General features: G+C 31.5%; 3 protein-coding genes and 1 long non-coding RNA gene across 5 annotated transcripts; 3 read left to right on the top strand and 1 right to left on the bottom strand.

Moving 5' to 3' along the window:
* Positions 1 to 5,229: 5,229 nt before the first annotated feature.
* On the top strand, positions 5,230 to 6,811 carry LOC130806302 (peroxidase 66-like). Its single transcript, XM_057671319.1, has 3 exons — positions 5,230 to 5,670; positions 5,914 to 6,102; positions 6,203 to 6,811. The coding sequence occupies exons 1-3, from the start codon at positions 5,428 to 5,430 to the stop codon at positions 6,788 to 6,790; spliced, it is 1,020 nt and encodes a 339-aa protein (XP_057527302.1). The 5' UTR covers positions 5,230 to 5,427; the 3' UTR covers positions 6,791 to 6,811.
* Positions 6,812 to 9,597: 2,786 nt separating this feature from the next.
* On the top strand, positions 9,598 to 11,415 carry LOC130806304 (peroxidase 66-like). The gene is made up of 3 exons (XM_057671320.1): positions 9,598 to 9,955; positions 10,057 to 10,245; positions 10,492 to 11,415. The coding sequence occupies exons 1-3, from the start codon at positions 9,743 to 9,745 to the stop codon at positions 11,053 to 11,055; spliced, it is 966 nt and encodes a 321-aa protein (XP_057527303.1). The 5' UTR covers positions 9,598 to 9,742; the 3' UTR covers positions 11,056 to 11,415.
* Positions 11,416 to 14,902: 3,487 nt separating this feature from the next.
* On the top strand, positions 14,903 to 17,026 carry LOC130806301 (peroxidase 66-like). Its single transcript, XM_057671318.1, has 3 exons — positions 14,903 to 15,260; positions 15,649 to 15,837; positions 16,315 to 17,026. Exons 1-3 carry the CDS (start codon positions 14,982 to 14,984, stop codon positions 16,876 to 16,878), a joined length of 1,032 nt encoding a protein of 343 aa, XP_057527301.1. The 5' UTR covers positions 14,903 to 14,981; the 3' UTR covers positions 16,879 to 17,026.
* Positions 15,154 to 18,528, bottom strand: LOC130806305 (uncharacterized). Of its 2 annotated transcripts, none has more exons than XR_009040298.1 (3): positions 18,328 to 18,528; positions 17,141 to 17,236; positions 15,154 to 15,285 (listed from the first exon to the last, which is right to left on the bottom strand). It is a non-coding gene; the product is annotated as an uncharacterized LOC130806305 (long non-coding RNA). The 2 variants fall into 2 exon arrangements; XR_009040299.1 differs by having other exon boundaries at positions 15,255 to 15,542.
* Between the last annotated feature and the right edge of the window lie 6,061 nt (positions 18,529 to 24,589).

Genomic DNA, 24,589 nt, shown 5'->3' with positions numbered 1-24,589 from the left:
CATTGGAAAGATTATTAATATCAAATTTTTATAATTTTTTATTATACATTAATATCAAATTTTTATAATTTTTTATTATATATAATTAGAGATATTAAAGATTAAATTAGTGCATTGGACTGCGTGAAAAAACAAACGTTGCAAGTAATACTTCCATTATATTTGTATTTGGATTGGGTCAGTAGCTCTAATTAGGGATGTTTAAGATTAAATCAGTGTATTGGATTGTGTACAAAATCTAAACACTAATTCTTTATTGAGACCGTGTCACCATGAGATGGCCTCAATTAGGTCAGCCTAAACTTAAAAAAAATGTTGCTTTTTACAATTCAAATTTCATTGTTTTTTTTTTATGTTTCTTCTTAATGGACTGCTTATATGGGCTCGTCTTACGATGAGACGGTCTCATACAAGACTTGTTGAAATCTAAATGGGACAACTGATGTGAATTGGAGGGAGTAATAATTTCTCACAAACTTTTATAAAAGACAGTGTCTTTGAAAGACCATTTCTAATTGAGTGAGCCTATTATCATTCTTTGTTTAATTAAGCTTTAGTAGACTGTGCCTGACAAACGAGGAAAATTTGAAAAAAATAAGACAATTGAACAACTTTTTTCCCAAAATAAGCTCCGTGAAAACTTAATTCCCAAAATAAGCGTTCGTACATCCAAACCTAGGTTTGGTAAAAGTCGCTATTAGTAACAGCGAAAGACAAAAAAAAAAAAAAAAAAAAAAAAAAACCCATAAGTCGCTGTTACTAACAGCGACTTAAGGAGTTGACTTAAGTCGCTGTTAGTAATAACGACTTATGGGTTTTATGTTTTTCCAGTTTCCTTTTTCTCATTTCAGTTCACGCATTCTGTTTTGGTTTTGCTAGCCTTACGAGTTCTTCTTCTTCATTCCACCATTAAAATCAACTTCAATTCTTCAACTAAACTCATCAAATTTCAAGTTTGTACCACTAATTAGTTCTGTCATCTTCCTACATTGCCCTAAGGTACGTGTTTTTTGTGTTTTTTCCATTTTCGAAAAATTAGGGTTTACAAACTTTTAATCAACTTTCACATAAATGTAGGTTCATAAACTTTCAATTTACTACTTCTTGTTGATCTACAGCTTATTGAGGTACGTTTTTATTACAAATTTTTTTATTTGGTGTTGATTTTAAAATGTATGTCATGTATAGTGGTCATTTACACTTAAACTCTACGAATATGTCGAATGTAGTTTTTATTTACCTTGATCTTCATAATTAAAAGTTTGTTCGTGAATTTGTTGTTGAATTTAAAATGTATAGTGGTCATATATTTATGAACATGATGGTGATGTTGATTTTGAATGTGTTGTTGTAGAAATGGATTCATTTCGTGTGACTGTTGTATGCTTTTGGAATGGTTCAATTCGACCAACTAGTAACAATGTTAAGTATGTTGGGGGTAGACGTAAACTGTTTGCATTCAACTCATACATGGATTTGAATGAATTTAAACATTTTATATGCTCTAAGATTGGCATTGACAATACAAGATTGTCATTTTATATGTTTAATTCGATCGAGGCTGTAGGCGCACCTACTTCTGCGGATTACATGCCGTGGTTCCTCTCCATCACTCGTCGATGGATGACACCACGAGGTATCATGGCGGCAGCCCAGTACGCTCCCGCAACACCGACGATGACACACTTTGTAAGTATTTTTCAACGTTGATTATTATCCATAGAACTTACACGTTATACATTTCATTAATACTTACCTCTTACTGCAGGCACATGGCATTGCATTTGTCATCAGCTCCTCCCAAGAGGAGCCTGTACGGGAGATTTCTCAAGGCATACTCCTAGGGATGCAGTTTCAACACTTCATTCCGGAAGTTACTGCGCCCGACACCACTATGTACGAGTACGGTTCATCTCCTCATCATGCTGACGTTCATCTTGAGGAGGTTGACTTAAAGTGCCCGGACTACGGTGCCTGGTCCTCACAAGGTGCCACATCATCACATTATCAATCACCTCCCCTACCCGAGCGTCATGCGACGGCCTCTTACAATCGTAAGAGGCGTCGTAAACCGTCACAGTTAGACAGGGTACAGGAGGAGGATTAGCATTAGAATACTGTTTGTATATTTTGAACATTTGTACATACTCAATATTTGTAACATTTGGTCTTTTGTGTATAAATTGTAACATATATGTAGATGTATATATTTTTATCGTATTATCACACGTTTATTATGAATGCAATGATGTTAAGTACTCAGACTTTTCGGCGATGACTCATTCCGCCAAAAATGCAGTATGAATTTAATCAAAAACAAACAGACAATCATATTCAAATAGGGAAAACGCTATCGAAAATTCAACACAATTTCATTCATGTTCAACAAATCCATATCAAATTACATAGTTCATTCGTTAAGTTAAACTACCGTCGCTAACTAAGATTGCTTCTTAAACTTTCTCATAATCCTTTCAGTCTCTTCTTTCCTATGTGCCATATCATCTATTTGTGTCTTAAGATTAAATACCTCATCTTTAAGCTCTTATTTTTCCTTTTCAAGCCGTATTATTAAGTCTCTCTGCCATTTGGTACCCTCCGGAGCAATCCATCTAAAGTATGTGCACCCTAATCCTTCAACCAAATAAAAAGGGCAAGCAACAAAATCACGCCCTGGATCGAAGTCGCTCCAATCTGTATTAATCTCAACTTCATAACCACAATCACAAAGCTCTTCAATACAATGCTCCTTTGATATCTACAAAACACATATAATATAGTAACGTATTTAAACTTTCAAAAATAATATTAACATTTATAAATTGAGAGTAAGACTAACATAATACCTTATGTTACCTTTAAAAATTGATTCAATAGAACAAGATTGATGTAGATTGGATATAATGAAGTAGGGAAATGATGGAGTTATTTATAGAACATCATTACAACGGTTATTTTCACGTTCGTAACGGCTATTTTTCTAATTAACAGCGACTAGTTTAATTCGTACCCAAAAAAAAACAAAAAAAAAAAAATTAAGACAGATGAGTCAACCCCTTAAGTCGCTGTTACTAACAGTGACTTATACCAAACCAGTGGTTTGGATGTACGGACGCTTATTCTGGAAATTAAGTTTTCACGGAGCTTATTTTGGGAAAAAGGTTGTTCAATTGTCTTATTTTATTCAAATTTTCACAAACGGGAGATGCTGTAGACAGGCTAATTTTTTGACCCATATAATATCATGACTTAATTTTCAAGAATACCGGATTGGGTTCTCCAATTTCCCCACTCTTTAATAATTACTTGGGGCCTAGACTCCAGGAAATCACCAAGCTAGATGCTGGCTAAAAGTATAAAATGTAGTTTGTTCGAAGAAGAGGCCCAAAAGAAAATTTAGTCCAAAATAAAACTAGTGCTTGATCTGAAACTTGTATAATTATGGTAGAAATTGGAAGATTTTTGATTCATAAATTATTTAGTGCGTTAATTAATTTTCATTAACATAATATATTGAATCACATATAACATGTGTATATATTATATCTAAGTTAATGTATATAGAGAAATTTCACATGATAGCATCCAATTTTTATGAAATGTAAGTGGTAGTACTTTTTCAAGAAAATTCCACATGGTAGCATCCAATTTATGCACAAACTAATTGCCGTAGCATTTTCTGTTAAGTTCTTGTTAAATTCCGTTTAATTCATCATTTTTGTAAGTTTTTTCCACATGGTAGCATCCAGTTTTTGTCTAATTCACAATTTTAACGTTTAATTCACCAATTTAATGTTTAATTCACCGTTTAATTTATTAACGCCCATAAATGTTGTAATAATTTTGTTTTCATTCAAATTGTTGGCATTATAAAATTCAAAAGGTAAGTAGCCAAGCACTGTTACTAATACATTTACTTCAAGCAAAATTAGAGATAATTCTAATAATAATAAAATGATGCACAAGTGGATACAACAAAAGACTAAGGTTTTGTTAGGGGTTATGAACACTGGTTCCCCATCATCTCCATCAACACCAAATCCTACTTGCCATCTTCCTATTTGTTAACGGCGTTAATCATTAGCTTTTTGTAATATTGGTTTATATATTTTTTTTTCATAAATTGTAAAGAAAAAGATAAAAAATAGGTAACTTTTTTGTAGCAAATCTTTTTTAGCAGGAAAATACTTGCTTTTATTATTAAAATTATCTCTAATTTTGCTCGAAGTAAATATGTATTAGTGTTAGTGCTTGGCTACTTACCTTTTGAACTTTATAATGCCAACAATTTGAATGAAAACAAAATTATTACAACGTTTATGGGCGTTAATGAATTAAACGGTGAATTAAACATTAAATTGGTGAATTAAACGTTAAAATTGTGAATTAAACAAAAACTGGATGCTACCATGTGGAAAAAACTTACAAAATGATGAATTAAACGGTATTTAACAAGAACTTAACGGATAATGCTACGAAAATTAGTTTGTCCATAAATTGGATGCTACCATGTGAAATTTTCTTAAAAAAGTACTACCACTGACATTTAATTAAAAACTGAATACTACCATATGAAATTTTCCTAATTTTTTTTTATACGAACGCATATACCAATTAAACTTCCACCTAATCAGTCTCAATATCAACATCAATAGCCAACTGAGGTGATTCATACACAACTCAATGTTAAAGAAATACCATGCCTTTGTTTTAATGTTTTCCTTTTCTAGTGAGTAGTCCCTCCGTTTCCTAATGTTCTTCTCGTTTAAAATATTCTATTTTAGAGAAAGAAATTTGATTAAGATTTTTAAAACATATATAAATGATAAAATATATTCATGTGAGATATCGTTAGATTCGTCTTAATGTATACTTTTTTATTATATATTTTTTATAACTTTTTATGATGCGTATTTAGTGATATTAAGACTTAAAATTAACGTTAAAAACTGTGAAAAAATAAATAGAAAGAACAAATAAAAATAAAGAGAGTAGTTTTTAAAAGCGTAGTAACAGACTATATTTTTTTAAAGACCACCAACTCTTATGAAGAATAGCACTTAAAGTACATTTATTACTTTAAAAAGATACTTAAACAACAAACAAACTCATAAATTAATCATTTTTCTTGCATTATGGTAGGTACCAATTTTCAATACTTATAATTCCCTATTTATAAAAGCACACAAGAAATTTTGGTCTAGTTTTAGAAATTTCATAAGAGTGACTCTACATACTTCAACATACCTTGATGTTCTAATTCAAAATAGTTCTATACTTTAGGCTATTTATAGCATGTTGTAGTGAGGTAGTGGTTACTATAAATAGAAATCCCATCTTCACAAACAATTCTCCAACCATATAGTAAGTGTATTCACCATCTACTCTTATAGTAAAGTCAAGTACTCCAAAGCTAAGCTCTAATCAATGGCAAGTTTATTACATGAGAACTTGATCATCTTCCATATCCTTGTATGTCTTTCAATTTTGTTGTTGCATGTGGAGGCAAAGCCAAAGCATCATCATCATGGCCTTGAAGTATATTACTATAAGCATACATGTCCATTTGCCGAGAAAATAATTAGGGAAGAGGTTCATAAGGCATCCATACATGATTATAGAGTTCCTCCTCGCCTTCTTCGTATGTTTTTCCATGACTGTTTTGTTAGGGTACGTATGCGATCTAATAATGCATTTACACATATACAAACACATTACGTTCATGTATTCTTTCGTCTTAATCAAATTGCTACTAATACATTTTACTTGTAAGTTTTTTTTGCTTAATTGTAGCAATCTGATTGGATGGAGTAATAGGGTGCATAATTAAGTTAATATATGTATTATATTTTATATTAGTTACTTGTGTATATGTTTGAGATGATTTTCAATGTGCATGAAAAATTTTTCTAGGGGTGTGATGCTTCGATTTTATTAGACTCTATGAAGCACCATGATGCAGAGAAAGATGCAGACATAAACATGTCAATACGATCATATTATGTGATTGACAAGATAAAAAAAAAGCTCGAAAAGGCTTGCCCTAAGACGGTATCATGTGCAGATATTATTGCTTTGGCTGCTAGGGACGTAGTTGTTCTGGTAACAAATTCAATAATAAAAATCAAATTGTACGTAGAAAAAATCCTATCAAAACTTGTATTGTTGATATGATTACTTTGACTTTGCTAATGTAAATCAGGCTGGAGGACCATATTGGGATGTTCCGACTGGGAGAAAAGATGGAAAGATATCGAACGCAAAAGAGGCTAAAGAGGAGCTACCAGTACCATCCTTTAACACAACAAAGCTCATAAAAAATTTCAAGAGAAAAGGCCTAAGCATCAAAGATTTGGTTGCCCTTTCGGGTGCCCATACAATAGGGTTTTCACATTGTTCATCCTTTGAAGCTCGTTTACACGATTTTAACAAAGATTTCGATTTTGATCCTAGCATGGACTTCATCTTAGCACAAACACTTAAAGAAAAATGTCCTCATAAACATAAAAGAAGCAATAATGCAGGGTATCACTTGGATTCGAGTTATTTAGAGTTCGATAATGAATACTATAGAAGATTAATTGCGCGTAGGGGTGTACTTCATTCGGATCAATCTTTATACAATGATTATCGGACTAAGTTTTTGGTTGAATCATACGCTAAATATGAAACATTGTTCTTCATGGAATTTTCTGATGCCATGGTTAAAGTCGGAAATTTGGGTGCAAAAGATCATCATAAGGGGGAAGTACGTAAAAATTGTAGATTAGTGAATAAAAAACGTGATTAGTCGTATGCAATGCGATAATGAAGGGGAAAGATCAAATTAAATGAGAAAAATATTTTTTTTCTTAATACTTATGTAATTTGTTTGTTTGGTTTACCTATGGTTTTTCTAATTTATGCTTCGGATGCATAGGTTTAGACAATAAATTTGAATATTATTTGAAATTACATTCAGAATATTCTCTGAAATGTTTCTCTCTCTATTCCTTATAGTTGTTCCTGCAAACAATGTTTACATTTCTTAAAAAAACTATAATCTTTTAGATGATAAATATATTATTTTATTAAAATTAAATTTAATAGAGAAAAAGGAAAGTCCGTAAACTTTAAAAATATTAAAACAAATTAGTGGAAAAATAAAGGGACCACAACAATTAAAAAATATTTTAACAAAGTTAGCGAAAAACATATAAGGAACATAAGCAATATACAAATGTTAAAATGAAGTTCGAAACCATAAACATTATTAAAGTATTAGAATGAGGATGAATAATATTAATTATGTTCGATAACCACGAATAGAACAACCAGAAATGACAAATGAAAACAATTTTAAAGGAAAGAAAAGAGTATTATATTTAGATATTTTTTAGGGAAATTTCACATAGTAACCCTGAAGTTTTGAATTTTCTATATGGTACCCAAAACTTTTAAAAAATCCACACGATAACCCTAAGGTTTACCAAATTATTCTACCGTGACCTTTTTGAACATAAAAAGTTAGTAAATGTTAAATTTGAAGTTTTAAGGCTGTTGTATGCTTATTTATGAGACTCGTCATTTCAAATGCCATCAGTTTCAACCTTATCCCCAAAACATAAACCCTAACTCTACAACTTTTCAAACAAATCATATTTTTTTTCCAAATACAAAGATGGTAGAGTTAGGGTTTATGTTTTGGGAGAAAAGGTTGAGATTGATATAATTTGAAATGATGAGTTGCATAAATAGGTGTACAACAGCTTTAAAACTTTGAAATTAACATTTTTGCTAACGTTTTGTGTGTAAAAAGGTTACAGTGGAACAATTTGGTAGACTCAAGGTTATTGCGTGAATTTTCTAAAAGTTTTGGTTACCACGTGGATAACCCAAAACCTCAAAGTTACCACGTGAAATTTTCCTATTTTTTATTAGAGTCAATAACTACTAGATTTATTGTCTAAATAAAAATTGTTTTAATTATATGATGTTATGATTTATTTGTGTAATGTTTTATTAGGTTAAGAAGAATATGCAAAGAAGAATGCAAATATTGCCTGTAAATCTGCTTAACTAAACCCTATATCACTCTCTTTGTATTAGAAAAACAGTTCAAATGAATGAAGCAAGCCGATTAATTGGCCAAAATTTTAGTCATACACCATTTGTTTAAAGTTTAAACCACTTTCTTGAAAAAAAAATTCTCATTCAAAGACTTTTGTATTGAGCGTGTTCGACAATTAATAATTACTGTAGTATTGACTTTTTTTATTGATTGTTAAGTCATTATTTAAGTCAACTGCTATAGAGATATTTTGTAAAATTAGTTGTAAGTTATTGCCTATTTATAAAAGAAATAATTAGTCAAAAGATTATTAGTCATGGTAATTTTTTATTTTGGCTTCTTATTAGTGTTCTTATGGCGATGAATTCACCTTATTAAGCTAATTGGACTCCAAATTGAGAGTTAGAGACAAGGCAAGAGCACATGACAACACGGTCTGCTATTCATAATAACGAGTCATGTCATATCATGTCGGTTACCCTAAAAGAAAATGACGACTTGAGAGTTGAGACAAGGTAAGGGCGCAAGGGTCGATCAAGTTAAGTAGAGTCATGCCCGAGTCACAACACAAATTTCTAATTTTTCTTCATAATTATAAAATGACGGATTTGAAGATTCATACTTGGAATAGTTTTTTCATGAACAAAACAACTATCGACTTCAATAGTTAGAATGCTAATTAAATTAGTATTCGCCGTAGTATGAATAACTTGTATTCCCATTAAATTACACTTTAATGGGAGTAGTTTAAAACGCTAATCAATACTCTCTTATCCCTCTCAATTTACATTATTATTTATTTTAATTTAATCTATTGATTTTATACACTTTTTTTTGACAATGGTCTTATTCTCCTTTTAATCTCATCAATAAACTTATACTCTTTCTTCATTTTAACCCCTCATTTTTATCATCTACTTGTTTTTTTTTATCTCATTTTCCAACTTAATACTTATTTCCACTAAGAGCATGCTTGGATTGGATGTAAGTATTTAAGGGGTGAAAAAAGTCAAAGTAAAAAAATAAAGTTGATAATGAAAAATTAGTGAAATTTGATTGTTATAGAGGTGAAAGAATAGTTGCAAAGTGATGAAAAATAAAGGGAGCTCTCAATTTTGTAGAGTAAATATTTATCCTAGGAGAGGGTGGGGGAATGTATTACCTCCATAATAGGGAAATTATCTTCTTTTTCCTTTATTATTTTTATTTTATGCTCATTTTACCTTCTTTACATTTATCTCAACTACTTCAAATGCATCTCTATGTGCTGTTATTTCATTAATTTGACTTTATTTTTCCCCGTAATTATTTACACCAAATCCAAGCATGTCCTAAATTTCAACCAGTTTGCAGCTTGTACAAAATGATATGACACAGGGAGTATAATCTTCCCAAAATCAAGGACAAACCATAAGAAAGTAGTACAACTTATTTAGCAAGAACATACTTAAAACTTTCTCACAAGCTTTGATAACAACAATACTTGATCTTAAAGCACACTATAGAGTTGGTCTAATTTCCTGGCTTTACAAAGTTCAATGAGTGCCTTGAAAGCTCAATCCATTCCTAGCCAAAAAATTTACCTTTTACTAAAACTGTATCACCAAAACTATAAATACTTCTCCAAGTTTAGGGCAATTCCATAACAATCAGCCAAGCACAAATTCCTCTCGTTATCTTGTAGGACTAGACATGGCTGCTCTATCAACCAGCAAAGCCCTTTTCGTCGTTCTCCTCTCCATCGCAGTGTTCGGTTCACAAGCAGCACTCGACGCTCACTATTATGATCAAACATGTCCACAAGCTGAGTTTATTGTAGCACAAACGATTCGCAATGCTTCTATATTTGATCCTAAGGTTCCTGCTCGTATTCTTCGTATGTTCTTCCACGATTGTTTCATTAGGGTATGAACTATGAACTTACTCTAACCCATCAAAAGGCCTTAATATGTTCCTTATTTTGCTCTTAACTAACATTCAATTCTTTTGCATTGACGCAATATTAGGGGTGTGACGCATCACTTTTACTCGACTCAACACCAGGCAACACAGCAGAGAAGGACGGCCCTCCTAATGTCTCAGTTCAAGCATTCTATGTCATCGATGATGCAAAAGCTAAGCTAGAGAAATCATGTCCACACACAGTTTCATGTGCTGACATAGTCGCCATGGCTGCTAGAGATGTTGTCGCTATGGTAAGTCACCAACTATTTTATCCATGATCATTTACTAATAGACTTTCTATTGTTGGAAAATAACCCAACATCGAACTATCAAAGAGAGGTTGACTAACATATATATACTTGATGGGCTACTTCTAATAACATTTTGTTTTAAGATGGAACTGCATCGGGTATATTTCCATTCAACTCTCCTCTTGTATGAGTCTTGTGTACAAGTCCAAATTTATCATCTGTTTCATTCCCTTTACTCGTTCTCAGACCGGAGGACCGTCTTGGGGCGTGCTCAAAGGAAGGAAAGACGGAAGAATATCAAAAGCAAGCGACACCATAAATCTTCCAGCACCATTCCTGAATGCGACTCAACTAATTCAAACATTTGCAAACAGAGGATTAGGGATTAAGGATCTAGTCGCGCTATCTGGTGGCCACACGCTAGGCTTCTCACATTGTTCTTCCTTTGTACCTCGCCTTCATAACTTCAGCATCGTACATGACACTGATCCGAGCATGAACGTTGAATTCGCTAACTTACTGAAGGCGAAATGCCCTTCACCGAACAATAATGGAGCTGCAGGACAATTCTTAGACTCAACTTCAGCACAATTTGATAACGACTACTACAAACAGGTTATAGCAGGAAAGGGTGTTTTTGGAACGGATCAAGCTTTATATAATGATCAAAGGACTAGGCCAATAATCGAGTCATTTGCCAAAAATCAAAACTTGTTCTTTACTGAGTTCGCGGCTTCAATGATAAAGCTTGGAAATGTTGGAGTAAGCGAACAAGGAGAAGTGCGAATGAATTGTAGAAGAGTGATTTAATTTTCGGAACTTGAATTGAGTACTTACATGGGCGGACCCAAGTGCCTTCTAGGGTCTGCACGTGAGGGCACTTTATTCAAATAATGTGATTTCCGATGATAATTTTATGTGTATATTTTTGTATTGGATTTTTTCTGTATCTACTAATGATGTGTGCTTTTACTAACTATTTTCCTGGGTTTGCCGCTCGGTATACATGTACCAACGTACATGGAAGCACTTCATCATATTCTTGAGATATGTAATAATGTTCAAGTGTACGAAGATGATTTACAAACTAATCAATTTTCTCAACTTGAGAGATGTAAAGGATTGGTATCATATATATAACATGGTTTGTTGACTTGTGTGTATGAGGCTTTTAAGTTATTGAAGTTACAGAAATTTTGCTTAGCAATAGTAGAAATCCGTGTCCCAAAAAGGGTAAAAATCCCAACAAAATGGCTACATTAATAACCATCCCAAACTATAAAAAATTATCTCAAGTTCAATTTCTATAAGATGGTAAGCAATAAGCATCTCAACGGTACTACCTTTCTATGTCCCATAAAATTTGTGTCACTTTTTATTTAGTCATTTCTATTAAAGTTGAAACATTTTTATTTTTGGCTATGAGTTACGCTCTTTAATTGTCATCAACATAATTAACTTTTTTTATCTAATCCACGCATTTTTTTCATCTCTCTGTAAAATATCACTTGTATCTATTTTTCTTGATTTATGTTCATCAGTTATATATAGAGTAAATTTAGTGGGATTAAGAAAGTATGAATTAAGAACGTGCTTGCACATAATTTAAAGTTCAAGCTAGTCGACAATCATTCATTTTGATTTTGTTTTGTTTCATATAGCAAATAATAATAACTGACATTTGACATCATTGTTGTTTCACTAATCTAACATAGACTTAGTTAAGCAACAATTTTGCTAAGTCCGATTAATTGTTTTTAGATTCGTACAATTTGCAAGCTAGTTCTTAATCGATGTTGTTGGTCGTTGGAGACGCACAAGCCCCTTGTATATGTGAATCAATTAATCATACATCCTGTCAAGTTCATATAGGTCGAAAGTCGAAAAATTACTATTTTAAGGATTATTGCCTAGACTATGCAAACGGCCCAATTGGGTCAGTGTTGGGTAGGGCTAAAACTCAGCCCGGTCTATATGGGTTAACTCAGCTTCATGTTGGAAACGTTTTGGGTTAAGTCATTAATTGAATTTTAAGTATTACTAACTCCGTCCCTTTGTTTTTGCTATATTGCAAAGGTCAAAGTAAAAAAATTTATGAATTAAGTCGTAAAAGGGACTATATATATAATAACGGCTTGTTCTCTTCGTCTGATCTGATTGGATCTAATCTGAATTTACTAAGATCTGATCTAATTTGATTTGATCTGGTTTGATCTGATCTTGGCTGGTCTGATTTGATGTTATTTGGTTTCATAAAGTTATTATTATTATTATTATTATTATTATTATTATTATTATTATTATTATTATTATTATCATCTTATAAAGAAATTAATTAATATTAATATTATTTAATTAATTAATTAATTAATAAATTAATAATAATGTCATTAACATTATTACAATTATTAAATAATCATTTAATTTAATAATATATTTTTATTATTTAATTAATTAATTCAATTTTAAGTTTCTTTTTGTTATTATTATTACTCCCTTCGTTTCTTTTTGTTTATTCATTTTAAGTTTTTCCACTTTATGAGAAGGAAAATTAAATTTGATTTTTGAAGTATATATTCAAAACAAAATATATTAATGTGGGATTTTGTTATTAATTAATAAATGATATTTGTAGTGTCTCTTTTGTATATGGCAACAGACTCCTTACTTGAATGAATCCGAATTGAACGATAACACCATAGAGAAGATTAGTTCGCGACGATGAACGTCACCAGAAATCTTGATATAGATTGAAGGTGACTACAAGCTTTCCTATTGTGATATTTCCCTCACAAAGGTACTTAGGTTATGAGACCGAAATTCACAATGAGATACAATCAATCACATCAACCGATTAGTACAAACCGATTGAAATAAATGATTATGTGTTTATATAGAGATTAAAATCAGAAAACAATAAAAGATTTGATTACTCTCTTCTATGTTTCAAGAGATTGAGAAAAAGATGACTGAAATGGATATTTCAAAGATGTAAAAGATTTTCATGCACTCACTTTTATTTATAGAGTTGAAGTGACATATGGATTCATCCAAAACCATACATCAATGATAACTGATGATTATCAGTATATTATGATGTAAAACATTCGTTAATAAGAACACTTTATGATACAAAGTTTCGTATCACGAACTGATGTTCTGTTTCAATGTGCCCGAACGAGTATAATATGTGCTCAAACGAACATAAGCCAAAATACTTTCTAGAAATTTTCTGACGCGAAAATTCTTAAGTGCTCGAACGAGCACATGCCCAGAACCCCAAACAGATGAAACACACTGCCTGACAAAACAAAACATGCTCGAACGAGCACCTGTTTGCTCGAGCAAGCTGGTGTCGAGCATGCTTGTTTTGGTTACGTTGTTACGTCTTTGCTTAGTCTATGCATTTCGTACATGTCTTAAATCTTTGGATATGTCCTATATGCTCTAAATACTCAACAGAAATTTTCCTAATGAACTTTGTAAAACGGATGAAGACATGAAGTAATCTACAAAACGAGTACAGTTATGGATAAGTTGTTTAAGCAAAATATAAACAAAGATAATAGTTAATGACAAAGCCAGAGGTTATCTCCATATTCCGTTATACAATAACCTCGATCCCCTTAAAGCTGTCGTTGATAAAGTTTTCGACTTAGTTGGTGTGGATAGCAAGAACAAATAAAATGTAGTACAACGTATAAACGTACATGTACTACGGTTTAAGAATCACCAGCTGTACTCGTTCAAACATACCTGATCTGATTGATCAGTATGAACCAACACTCTTAGACTTATCTTTGGGCGAAATTCAATATTCTTTCTAAAGAAGAGGCCTTGGTGAACGCTTGTAACTAAGCTTGGGTAATAATTAACCAATCAAAACCATCAACTATACGAATTAAATATGCTTTTTCCGTTTTTATTTGATGTTTCCGTAAAAAATTTAAACATGGACTAAGAAATGTATTTTCTTCATTGATTTAGTATTATTTGTTATTTGGTCAGTCCAACAATTTGGAGAATAATTCACAATTCACACGTAGCACCGAAATTAACGCAAAATTGGACATTAGAAAAAACAAAAGAAATGAATAGGAGAAGATGCTAAAAGTAAGGATGGGAAAGAAAAACTTTTTCAACACTTCCCATATTGGTTGCAAACTTGCAACATGCTAAGGTTTTTTTGCACATTATTATTTTAATAGTTAAATAGAATTGAATGGATCATATTAGGTAAGGTTTGATAAGTTTACTACATAAGCAAAATTTTAAAACTAATTAGAGATAACAAAAAAATATGTGTTGGAAAATGAACAAACCAATTTTACGCAGCATCAGACGTGTAACAGATGTGTAACGGTAAGCTCAAAATTCATTATAAAGCGGTTGTAAAGTGACAAAACGACCTCATTTTTATTCCATGGTTACACTACATTACTCTAATATCTTTACATTGATAAAAAAACAGAGGTACGTAACTTTACCCTTGCAAAACCAAAAAGTCTGTTTCCCATCGGCTAAAATTAATAAAAGGGGAATGTATTTTTTGTTAGAACTTGGAAGTTTAGATAAGATTAAAAAGAAATACTTGATCTCAAAGTGCAATCTGGACAGGTGGTTTCCTGGGGTTCTAGAGTTCAATGAGTGCCTTCAAAGCACAAAACATTGCCCTTACATTACCAAATTTGGTTCAGTCACTGTACTACATTACCTATAAATAATACTTCAATTTAATGGTACTTCCATCACCAAAAGCCTGGCTAAGAACAATAATCTTCCCTTCAAAACACCAAATGGCTACTCAAAACACCAAATCCCTCTTCTTGTCAGCTCTTATACTTCTTTTTAGCGCCGTTTTCGGCTCTCAGGCAGCACTAGATGCTCACTACTATGCAAAAACATGTCCACAAGCTGAGTCTATTATAGCGCAGACGGTTCGTAATGCTTCCATATATGATCCCAAAGTCCCTGCTCGCCTTCTTCGCATGTTTTTCCATGACTGCTTCATCAGGGTAAGAAAATCTCCCTGTTGGAAAACTGTTGGGATTTGTTATCCCACATCGATGAATTAAAGATGGTGTGCACACTTTGTAAGTTATTAGAGTCTTTCTCGTAATTCCATATGGTTTTGTGATGGTATCTCCTTAGCTTATGAAGTGTGTGCACTTATGTTTTTCCGATTATATACTTACATTGACAATAAATCCAGCCAAACTTAATAGATCCTATTTAGATTACTTCCTCAGGTTTGAGCAAAATATTCCAGTCTAAAACCTGAACCCGCTTAGGAAGGCCTACATATAAACAGATTTAGCCATAATAGATTGTACCAGTTCAAAATAGGCTGATTTACATTTGTTTCTATACTAATACAATAACTAATGTACTGAATCATGTTAGGGATGTGATGCATCGATTTTACTAGACTCGACACCAGAAAACAAAGCAGAGAAGGATGGGCCTCCTAACATCTCAATTCGAGCATTCTATGTTATTGACGATGCAAAGGCCAAGCTAGAGAAAGCATGTCCACACACAGTTTCATGTGCAGACACAATTGCCATAGCTGCTAGAGATGTAGTCACTATGGTAAGTTCTAGTTAGGGGTGTTCAACGGGCCCGGCCCATAGCCAGGTTGAAAACGGGCTCTACTACAATTAAGATAGAGCGGGCTATAAAGGGCCTAATCAGGGCCGTAAACGGGCCTTTATAAATTAGAAAAAAAAACTCTACTACAATTATTATAAATGACAATGCAAATGTGGATTATCAACGTTTCTACAATTTAATTATTATAAATTGATCAATGGAGATAATAATAATTTCAATTAATGAAAATGGATCGTGCCGGTCTTTTCAAGCCCCGCCCAAATAGAGCCCATATTAAATTTTAAGGTCCCTTATCCGACCTGACTTGACCCACATTTACTCAGACCCAGCCTGACCCGTATCATGCCCATGGAACACCCCTAGCTAGTCATTCACCTATCTCTCCTCTTCCTCGATCCTGAAACTCAATAAATCTTCACTTAATCCACTGACGGACTTTCACTTCCGATTTCTCAGACAGGGGGACCTTTCTGGAATGTGCTAAAAGGACGAAAAGATGGAAGGATATCAAAAGCTAATGATACTATCAATCTTCCACCTCCATTTTTGAATGTGACACAACTAATTCAGAGTTTTGCTAATAGAGGATTGGGAATTAAGGATCTAGTGGCTCTATCGGGTGGCCACACACTAGGTTTCTCACATTGTTCTTCGTTTGTAGCTCGCGTCCACAATTTCAGCTTAGTACACGAGACTGATCCTAGCATGAACCCTGAATTCGCTAGCTTGCTAAAGAAGAAATGTCCTAGGCCAAACCATAATGGAAATGCAGGACAGTTCTTGGATCCAACTTCAGCAAAATTCGATAATGAATACTACAAACAGATAATCGCTGGAAAGGGTGTGTTTTTAACAGATCAAGCCATGTATAATGATCAACGCACTAAATCAATGATTGAGGCATTCGCAAAAGATCAAAACTTGTTCTTCGGAGAATTTGCAGCCTCAATGATAAAGCTCGGAAATGTTGGGGTTAATGAAGTAGGAGAAGTGCGACTGAACTGCCGAAGAGTAAACTAAGTTCTGACACTGGCCGGGATTGTGTGCAAATAAAAAGGGACTAAGAGACAGAAGTAAGGCTTTCTTTAGATACTCAAGAGTTGAGAGAGTAATAATGTACGAGTTTTATATTCTACACTTTGATTAATATAACGCAACATTTATCGAATTCTTCCAAATTAGTACTAATTGTGTTTGGTTAGACCTTGCATAACATTCTTGACTATCGATAAATAATGCTTAGTAAGATCAAGCAAAAACTACATCTGAACGAAAAACATACTTGACCGCTTTGGTGACATTCCGAGCTTTATGCAGCATACACTTGTCCCCATGGATATGATCATACGAACAAGTGCTATCCCCTCACTGGAGCCACCTGCATATGAAACATTTTGGTTTTGGTCATATATAATCTCAAAACTTTGCATCAAATTATTAAGAAGACAAAGGCACATTAGGCCATGCTTGAAATGAGGTAAAATTGAAGGAAGTCTTAAGAGAACAATATTGGTAAAATGATTGAGGTAGGTGGTGGTGGTTGAGCGAGGAGGCGAAGGTTGGGAACTACTTCCCATTTAAGAAGTTTGACGAAACCCCTTCATTCGCTAAGGTGATAAATCCCCAAAATACTATACACGAACAATTCCAAACACCGCCTGTGCTATTTCATTCAGTAATCCCCACGCAATTAGCAAATTGAGACGAGCAATTTATGATTGGTTTGGTATATTTTTTAGGGAATTATGTAAATACTAAACACGACCATATAATCATCCATTACAAGCATTCATACACATATCATTCAACATATGCATAACAGAATAACATGGACAAACATTGAGTATATGTTCTGTTTTCACACCATCAGAGACTAGTGAATAACACCATACACCAGTAGATCCATACATATCTTCAAGCCTCAACTATCAGCTTAAGCTTTTGGTTGAATTGGTTACTTGACATGGACACCTTGTATCAAAAGCCAACGTGACAAAAGGTCACGGGTTCGAATTTCAACAACCCTCATTTAAAGTGGAATATTCGGCACTTTTGGTTGCGTTAGTTTCTTGATACCAACCGGCCAACAAAAATTTAGCATTTTTGATCCAAAATGAAGAAATGATAGTACATAACCATGTTAGAAAAACTTGTACCATCAATATAATACCCATTCATCTTTCTCTAATGCAAATTCATTATCATGCAAAATTACCTTAACCCAAAAGGGAATCCTCCATTTTTCAACTAATAGTTCATCAAAAAGAAAAATACTTCTCAACCCTAAACCACAAAAAATTCACTAATTTACAAATTTTCACCGAATTGATTAATTCCCTGCATTGATTAGTCCTCGGATTATGATATATTGTCAATTAAAATTTAGTAAACGTTCAAGTATGTATCTAACAAAAGTACTAAAATTTAACACAAACAGATGAAAATGGAGAAAAGTAGAAAGATGATTACAGTGAGAAAACTTTGTACTTAAGTTTGATAACAAGCCATTCCATTCTCTAAATCTTCGTCTTTGATCTCCTGTTCCACTTCATTTTCTTGTTCTGAAGAGAAAACGGGTCGGGTTATCTGGGTTGAGTTGAGTTAAGCAGGGTTGAATTGGGTTGGGTTGTCTTGTCAGTTATAGAGGTGAGACTTGAGAGTTGCGTTTGGAATTTGTTCATTGGATCGAGATTTTGTTACACAGCCTGATTCTTGGGCTAAACTAATAATAAAACTATGATTTTGTTATATGGCCCAAATTGAATGAGACGGTCTCACGGTGAGACCATTTTTATTGGGCTGGCCCAATATATATTTTTTGTCTTAAATTGATCACTTATAACACTAAAGTGATCACTTATAATTTTAATATATATATTTTTATAGCCTTAGAGTAATTACTTATAATCTTAAAATGACTTATGATTTCAAAGTAATTAATTGAAAAAATGGGCTATTATATGGACCCGTCTCATGATGAGAAGGTCTCATACAAGACGAGCTGTTTGTATTTTGCTGTTTGAGAAATACTCCCTCCAATTCAGAATTAATTTGTTGTTTTTTTTGCCAATACACTAGTTCAATTTATAATATCTCTAATTGCGTATAATTAAGAATGATAAAAAGTTGATATTAATAACATGTACATTTAAGATAGATTAAACAAGATTTCACTTGACTATATATTTTAAGTTATAGAGTTGGAATTAAATACTAATTAAGAGTGAAATGTTAAACAGTATCTAAAAAGCAAATCGAACATTAACATTGAATTGAAGGGAGTACTTATTTGTAAATAGATTCACCACTTTTTTATAATTTCATTCATACCTTTTAACTATCTTTAAATTTTATGCACACAATTTAATTTTTTTTCTTTATTTATTAGCTAATACCTATATTTTCCTTAAGAATAATTTATTTTCACTTTTACGCTATTTCAAAGAGAGGGATTGGTAAGACTTGAACTAAAAGACAATAAATAATGTTAAACTCAACTTTAATAAACTAAGACAAACAAATAGCTATCTCTTGGAGATTGAAAGTTTGATACGTCACTATATGGTCTTCAAAGACCACTAACCTTCAAAATAAGAAAACAAAAGGAATTATAAGAAAACTTAAACAATTAGAAAATTGAACAATTTTAGCTCAATCTCATAAAAAATATTTAAATAGAAAAAAAATCCAAAAATTATATAATCCTAGTAAATTTGACAATTAATGTATCATTTTATTCATGTCAATTTTTGTTCAATAATATAAGCATAAAGTGTAATCAGTATAATTTTAAATTATCCAATATTTAGTTATATATTACTTCTAATTTGAAAATTAGCAATTTATTATGAAACATTATTTTCTTAATTTATTTATTTTAGAAAAAATTATTATCATCATGCATCAATGCACGAATACTAATATAAACTAATTAATTACTAAAACTATTAACATGCATACAATTAGAGATTGTCATTAAAATTAATATGTTACTACCTTACAAAATTGTACATTATTGTATGAGACGGTGATCTCATTGTAAGACGTGCCATATATATGAATTATATGGTCCAACTAATACAAATTATAAAAATATAAACTTTTTATTTTAAAATTGTGTTATATAAAGACGATCTCTGCCTTAATTATGAAAAATAATGGGGACAATAGACGAAAATTCACCACATTTTCCCCAATTTCTATGCTTATTTTCCTGTGTTCAATAATGAGTCTTATTTGTTTTCACAAAAATATTGACCCTATTTTTCTGTAAGCCTCAAACAAACGCTCCTAATTATTGTCCTTTTTCCCACATTTGTTCCCAAATAGGAGTATTATTCTATACTCTTTATTTTATTGTCAATTGTCTTAATATATTAATAAGTAACATGTAGCAACTACATAGCAAGCTACACAAATCTCATAATATACATACTTGTACATGTGGTAAACCTTTAATTTATACATATATACATTAAGTTTAGGTTTAGCCAATAATGTAAAATATTATTTACCGTGACTGTATGTTGTAAGCTAACATCAACTTGGTGCTCCTCAAAAGCACTAAGAAGTCAAGTCGGCTTTTTATCGTACGCCCAAAGTTTTGATTCATTAGCTAACGTTGAGTCGGCAGTAATAAGGTTGGCCGTAAAACCGATTTTCATGTTCCAGTAGGTAACGCTATGACTAACTTCTTGAGATAATTTTTAAGTCGTCATGACTAACTTCTAAAATTCGAGTAGGCCTTTTCTTCTAGAGATAATTTTTTACTTAAGACAATTTAAGCTTTTTTTAAAAAAAAATTATTTTGATTGAGTCCTAGCATTAGTAATCAACCATGACTCGCACCAAAATATCTGAAATAACCAAAAATAGCTTGAATGCTCATAAACCATCATAAATATATAATTGCACTTATCAACCACTTTCACCTGCCCTAAACCTATTAACAGATTGAATTCGTAATTTTTTTATTATATTAACTTCTAGTACTATATAATTTTTGAAACCAATAGAACCAAAAAGATTAATTTTATAATTTTAGCTCCACGATATATTACCTATTCTATATATAAAAAAAAGTACACTTATTACAACACAATTCATTTTATATCACTAAACTTTATACTTCCTCCGTTCCAATTTACTTGCATTATTTTTTTTTCCACGCAGTTCAATGCACTAATTCAATTCTTAATATCTTTAATTAATGTATAATAAAAAATTATAAAAATTTAATATCAATAATCTTTGCAATGAGACGAATTAAATAATATTTCACTTGACTATATTTTAACCTGTAGATTAAAAACTAATCACAAATTAAAATTGATGAATAAACAGTGCCATTTATGTCAATATTGTAACTAATATGGAACAGAGAAAGTACGTTTAATTACCCCATCCACATTGTAAAAGTCTTTGTATTAATCTGGTACACACTAAAATATGATACACCTATTCATATACGGATGAAAGTCAAGTGATACAAGTAGAAAATAAGAGAATATTAGAAGTATTAAAGGGGCACAATATTTTAGTGTGAACTAATTCTACTTAAAAATTACTTATGCCATTAAATAGCTCTTTCTAAGGTGAGTGGAACTTGAAAGGTTGGATGTATACAATCTTAACCTTATTAGCAAAGAACTTTCCAACTAACCTTTGTCTTCCTTGTCATTGACATTATACTCCCTCCTATTCTAATCAAATATCTCATTGATATTTTAGCTTTTATTCATCTATGACTCTTAATTTATATTTTATTCTCAATTTATAAGTTAAAAAAAATTAAAGTGAGATCTTCTAAATTTGATTCGTCTCATTGTAAATTTTATTAATATCAACTTTTCATAATTTTAACCAAATGTGCAAAATCAAAACTGTATATTAATAAATGTTCAAAATTATACAAAATCGAGTATAATATTAAAACAGTTATATTAAAAAATGTGCAAAATGAAATAGCATCGAGTATAAAGAGTAGTGACTAGTCAAAAGACATAATGAGACATTATCCTTATAACACTATTACTAATTTATGGCATAATATTAATAATTTAGTTACACATCCCTAACTTCAAATTTTGAAACAGTTCTCTCATCCTCTCCCCTCCCCCATTTCTTATCTGTGTTTGTCAGTGCTAAAGGGTCCTTGATTTTAGTGATGGGTCAGGAATATCATACATTTAAAAAGGAATCTTCAATGAATTAAGCCTAATAATTTTTTTCTTTTTTTTTTTTGGGTTAAAGTTTTAGAATCTAATGCCATGTTAAAATATAGCCGTTGTACCAAAATTTTGGATAATAAATTATAGTTTTTTTTTTTTATAAATTGTGCATCAAATAACAAGTATTTCTCAAATTTCAACGATTATACTTGATTATATCTGTCAAGTAAAAATATTTATTATTTTTTTTGAGATGAAATACTTATTATTTTAATACCTTTTAAATTTAATGCATACTAAAATGGTATGGACCAAATCCATATACAAAACATCCTTATAATAAGTACTCTTTGTATTTCTTATTATAATCTTTATTTTAACTTTGCAATATTTCTATATAAGCTAGTGTTTCCACCATATTTTTAATCATATCACATATTTTTTCTATTTTTTCTCACTTTTGATTATAATCACACAAAATTAATGAGTATAATAACCCAAATAATTTTTCAATATTTGTATCACGAGACACAATATGTATAATATAACCGTATTGAATGAATTAATAAAGTGTTTGCATGAAAAAGGTATGCTAATTCAGTTCTGGTTTGGTTGCTACTCTTTCTTCCTTTTTGGTTAAGAAAATCTGTGTAAAATTTACTGTTGTTTGGAATCTGATAAATATTGCTGCTTTTCAGCTTCTTCTTTTGCTTTTTGATCTAACTTTTTTTGTTCCTAAAGAGTTGCATGCATGCATTTGGTTTGTAAGACTGTGTAAACATGAAAGTACATGCTAATTATTAGTAATTGGATTTTTTTTTATTTAAATTAAATTTATTTGCGATTACAGTGTTAAAGTTATTTAGACCTTTTGTAACTCACACTTATAATAAATTTTTGTGAACACAACCATCAAATATCATTAATCATCTACAACTTTTAGGCCAGTTCACAAGATTTCTACCATTTTAGTGGTCAAAATGCTATGATTTGGCCTGAATGTAATAGACGTTGATAACATTGAGAAAGTAATTTGCAAAAAATCTAAATTTTAAGGTTGTAATTCGCAAATTATTCATTAAATTATATTATATACTCTAACACGCCCCCTCACACGGAAGCCCTTTAGGTTAGAAGTGTGTGTGGATGGAGACTGAGGCACTGACTCTCCTCATACTTGACGCGAAATATTCCACTTAAATTTGAAGGGCAGTTGAGATTTGAACTCGTGATCTTTTTATCACGTTAGCTCTAATATCATGTCAAGAAAACAACTCAATTAAAAGTTTAAGTTGATATTAAGACCCCAAGACATATTATATATTCTAATACATCCACGTGACGATTAGCTTGGTGGAACCGAATTAGGTTATTGAAATAGTAGTAAAAATGATGTGTTGGACAGCTATATATATGGAGTGTATATTAATTAAACTAATTATGTCGATTAATCGATATAATAAGTAGATTAATATGTTTCATTATAATTGTACATCGTGGATTATCCCAAACTTATTGGGACACACATAAGATCGCAAGTGTTCCACATCTATAATTTATATTCCCTTACATAATTAATTGGGCATTGGGTCCAAATGCATCAGTAGTTATGCAGCAAATACATAAGATGAATAGGAGTAGTTTCATCTGCAATCCATGGCCTACAAGAAACAGTAGGTTGCTAAGAGTACGTACATCAACATGAACATCATCGATGATGGAACTACCTACTTATTCAGAAGCCATTCAATTTATTCAGAACGGTAGAACCATAACTAATTACATACATTTAGTACGGAACTAGTATAATACCAAAGCAAGAGCGTTTTTTGAGGAATGCACAAAAGTGCGATAGACAAGAATTTTATAGAATAACACGGCCCACTAAACATAAAAAATAATTTTTTTATTGTAAATAAATTTTTAATTTATATATGACCGATGAAATACGTATTTTAGTATATCTTCTGGTCTTAATTAGATACAACACTTTTACTTTTTACACTATTTATCAGTTAATATTGTTTGAAGTTTTCTCATCAATTTATAAGATAAATTATAATATTAAGTGGAATCTAGCTTGTTAGATACTTAAATTCATCTCAAAGTATGATTTTTTAAATATCAACTTTTTATAATTTTTACATATACGTAGTCATATTAATGATTTAAATTAAATATTGCATTGGGTTACGTAAAAACCCTAATATTGCATTTCAATATGATTATAGTCAGCATATTTTTTAATGATTAAATTAACATGTACTTTATGTTTTAATAGTTTTTTAATAATGTTGCAAATTAAAACGACATATGGAAAACTACGCGCTTTTGACAGCTGAGTCAAGAACATGAACACTTCATAGAAGATGTTGCCCTTGCTAAGGTGTTCTAGAAAGTAGGCTGAGCAAAGGGGATAAGGATCGAACTTTAAATCTTTTTTTTAAAATTAGTGTTTGCTATCCAACTGAGATAAGACCCGAATCTAGCTCAAGCAAAATAAATCCAAAGAAACAACTAGTTGCACCAGAAAAAAAAAATCAAACTTTGTGAAAATTATT

Source organism: Amaranthus tricolor, chromosome 2, assembly GCF_026212465.1.
Source record: "Amaranthus tricolor cultivar Red isolate AtriRed21 chromosome 2, ASM2621246v1, whole genome shotgun sequence".
NCBI lineage: Eukaryota > Viridiplantae > Streptophyta > Magnoliopsida > Caryophyllales > Amaranthaceae > Amaranthus > Amaranthus tricolor.
Note: the sequence above shows the minus strand (reverse complement) of the source record. Positions and strands in the feature narration are given on the sequence as shown.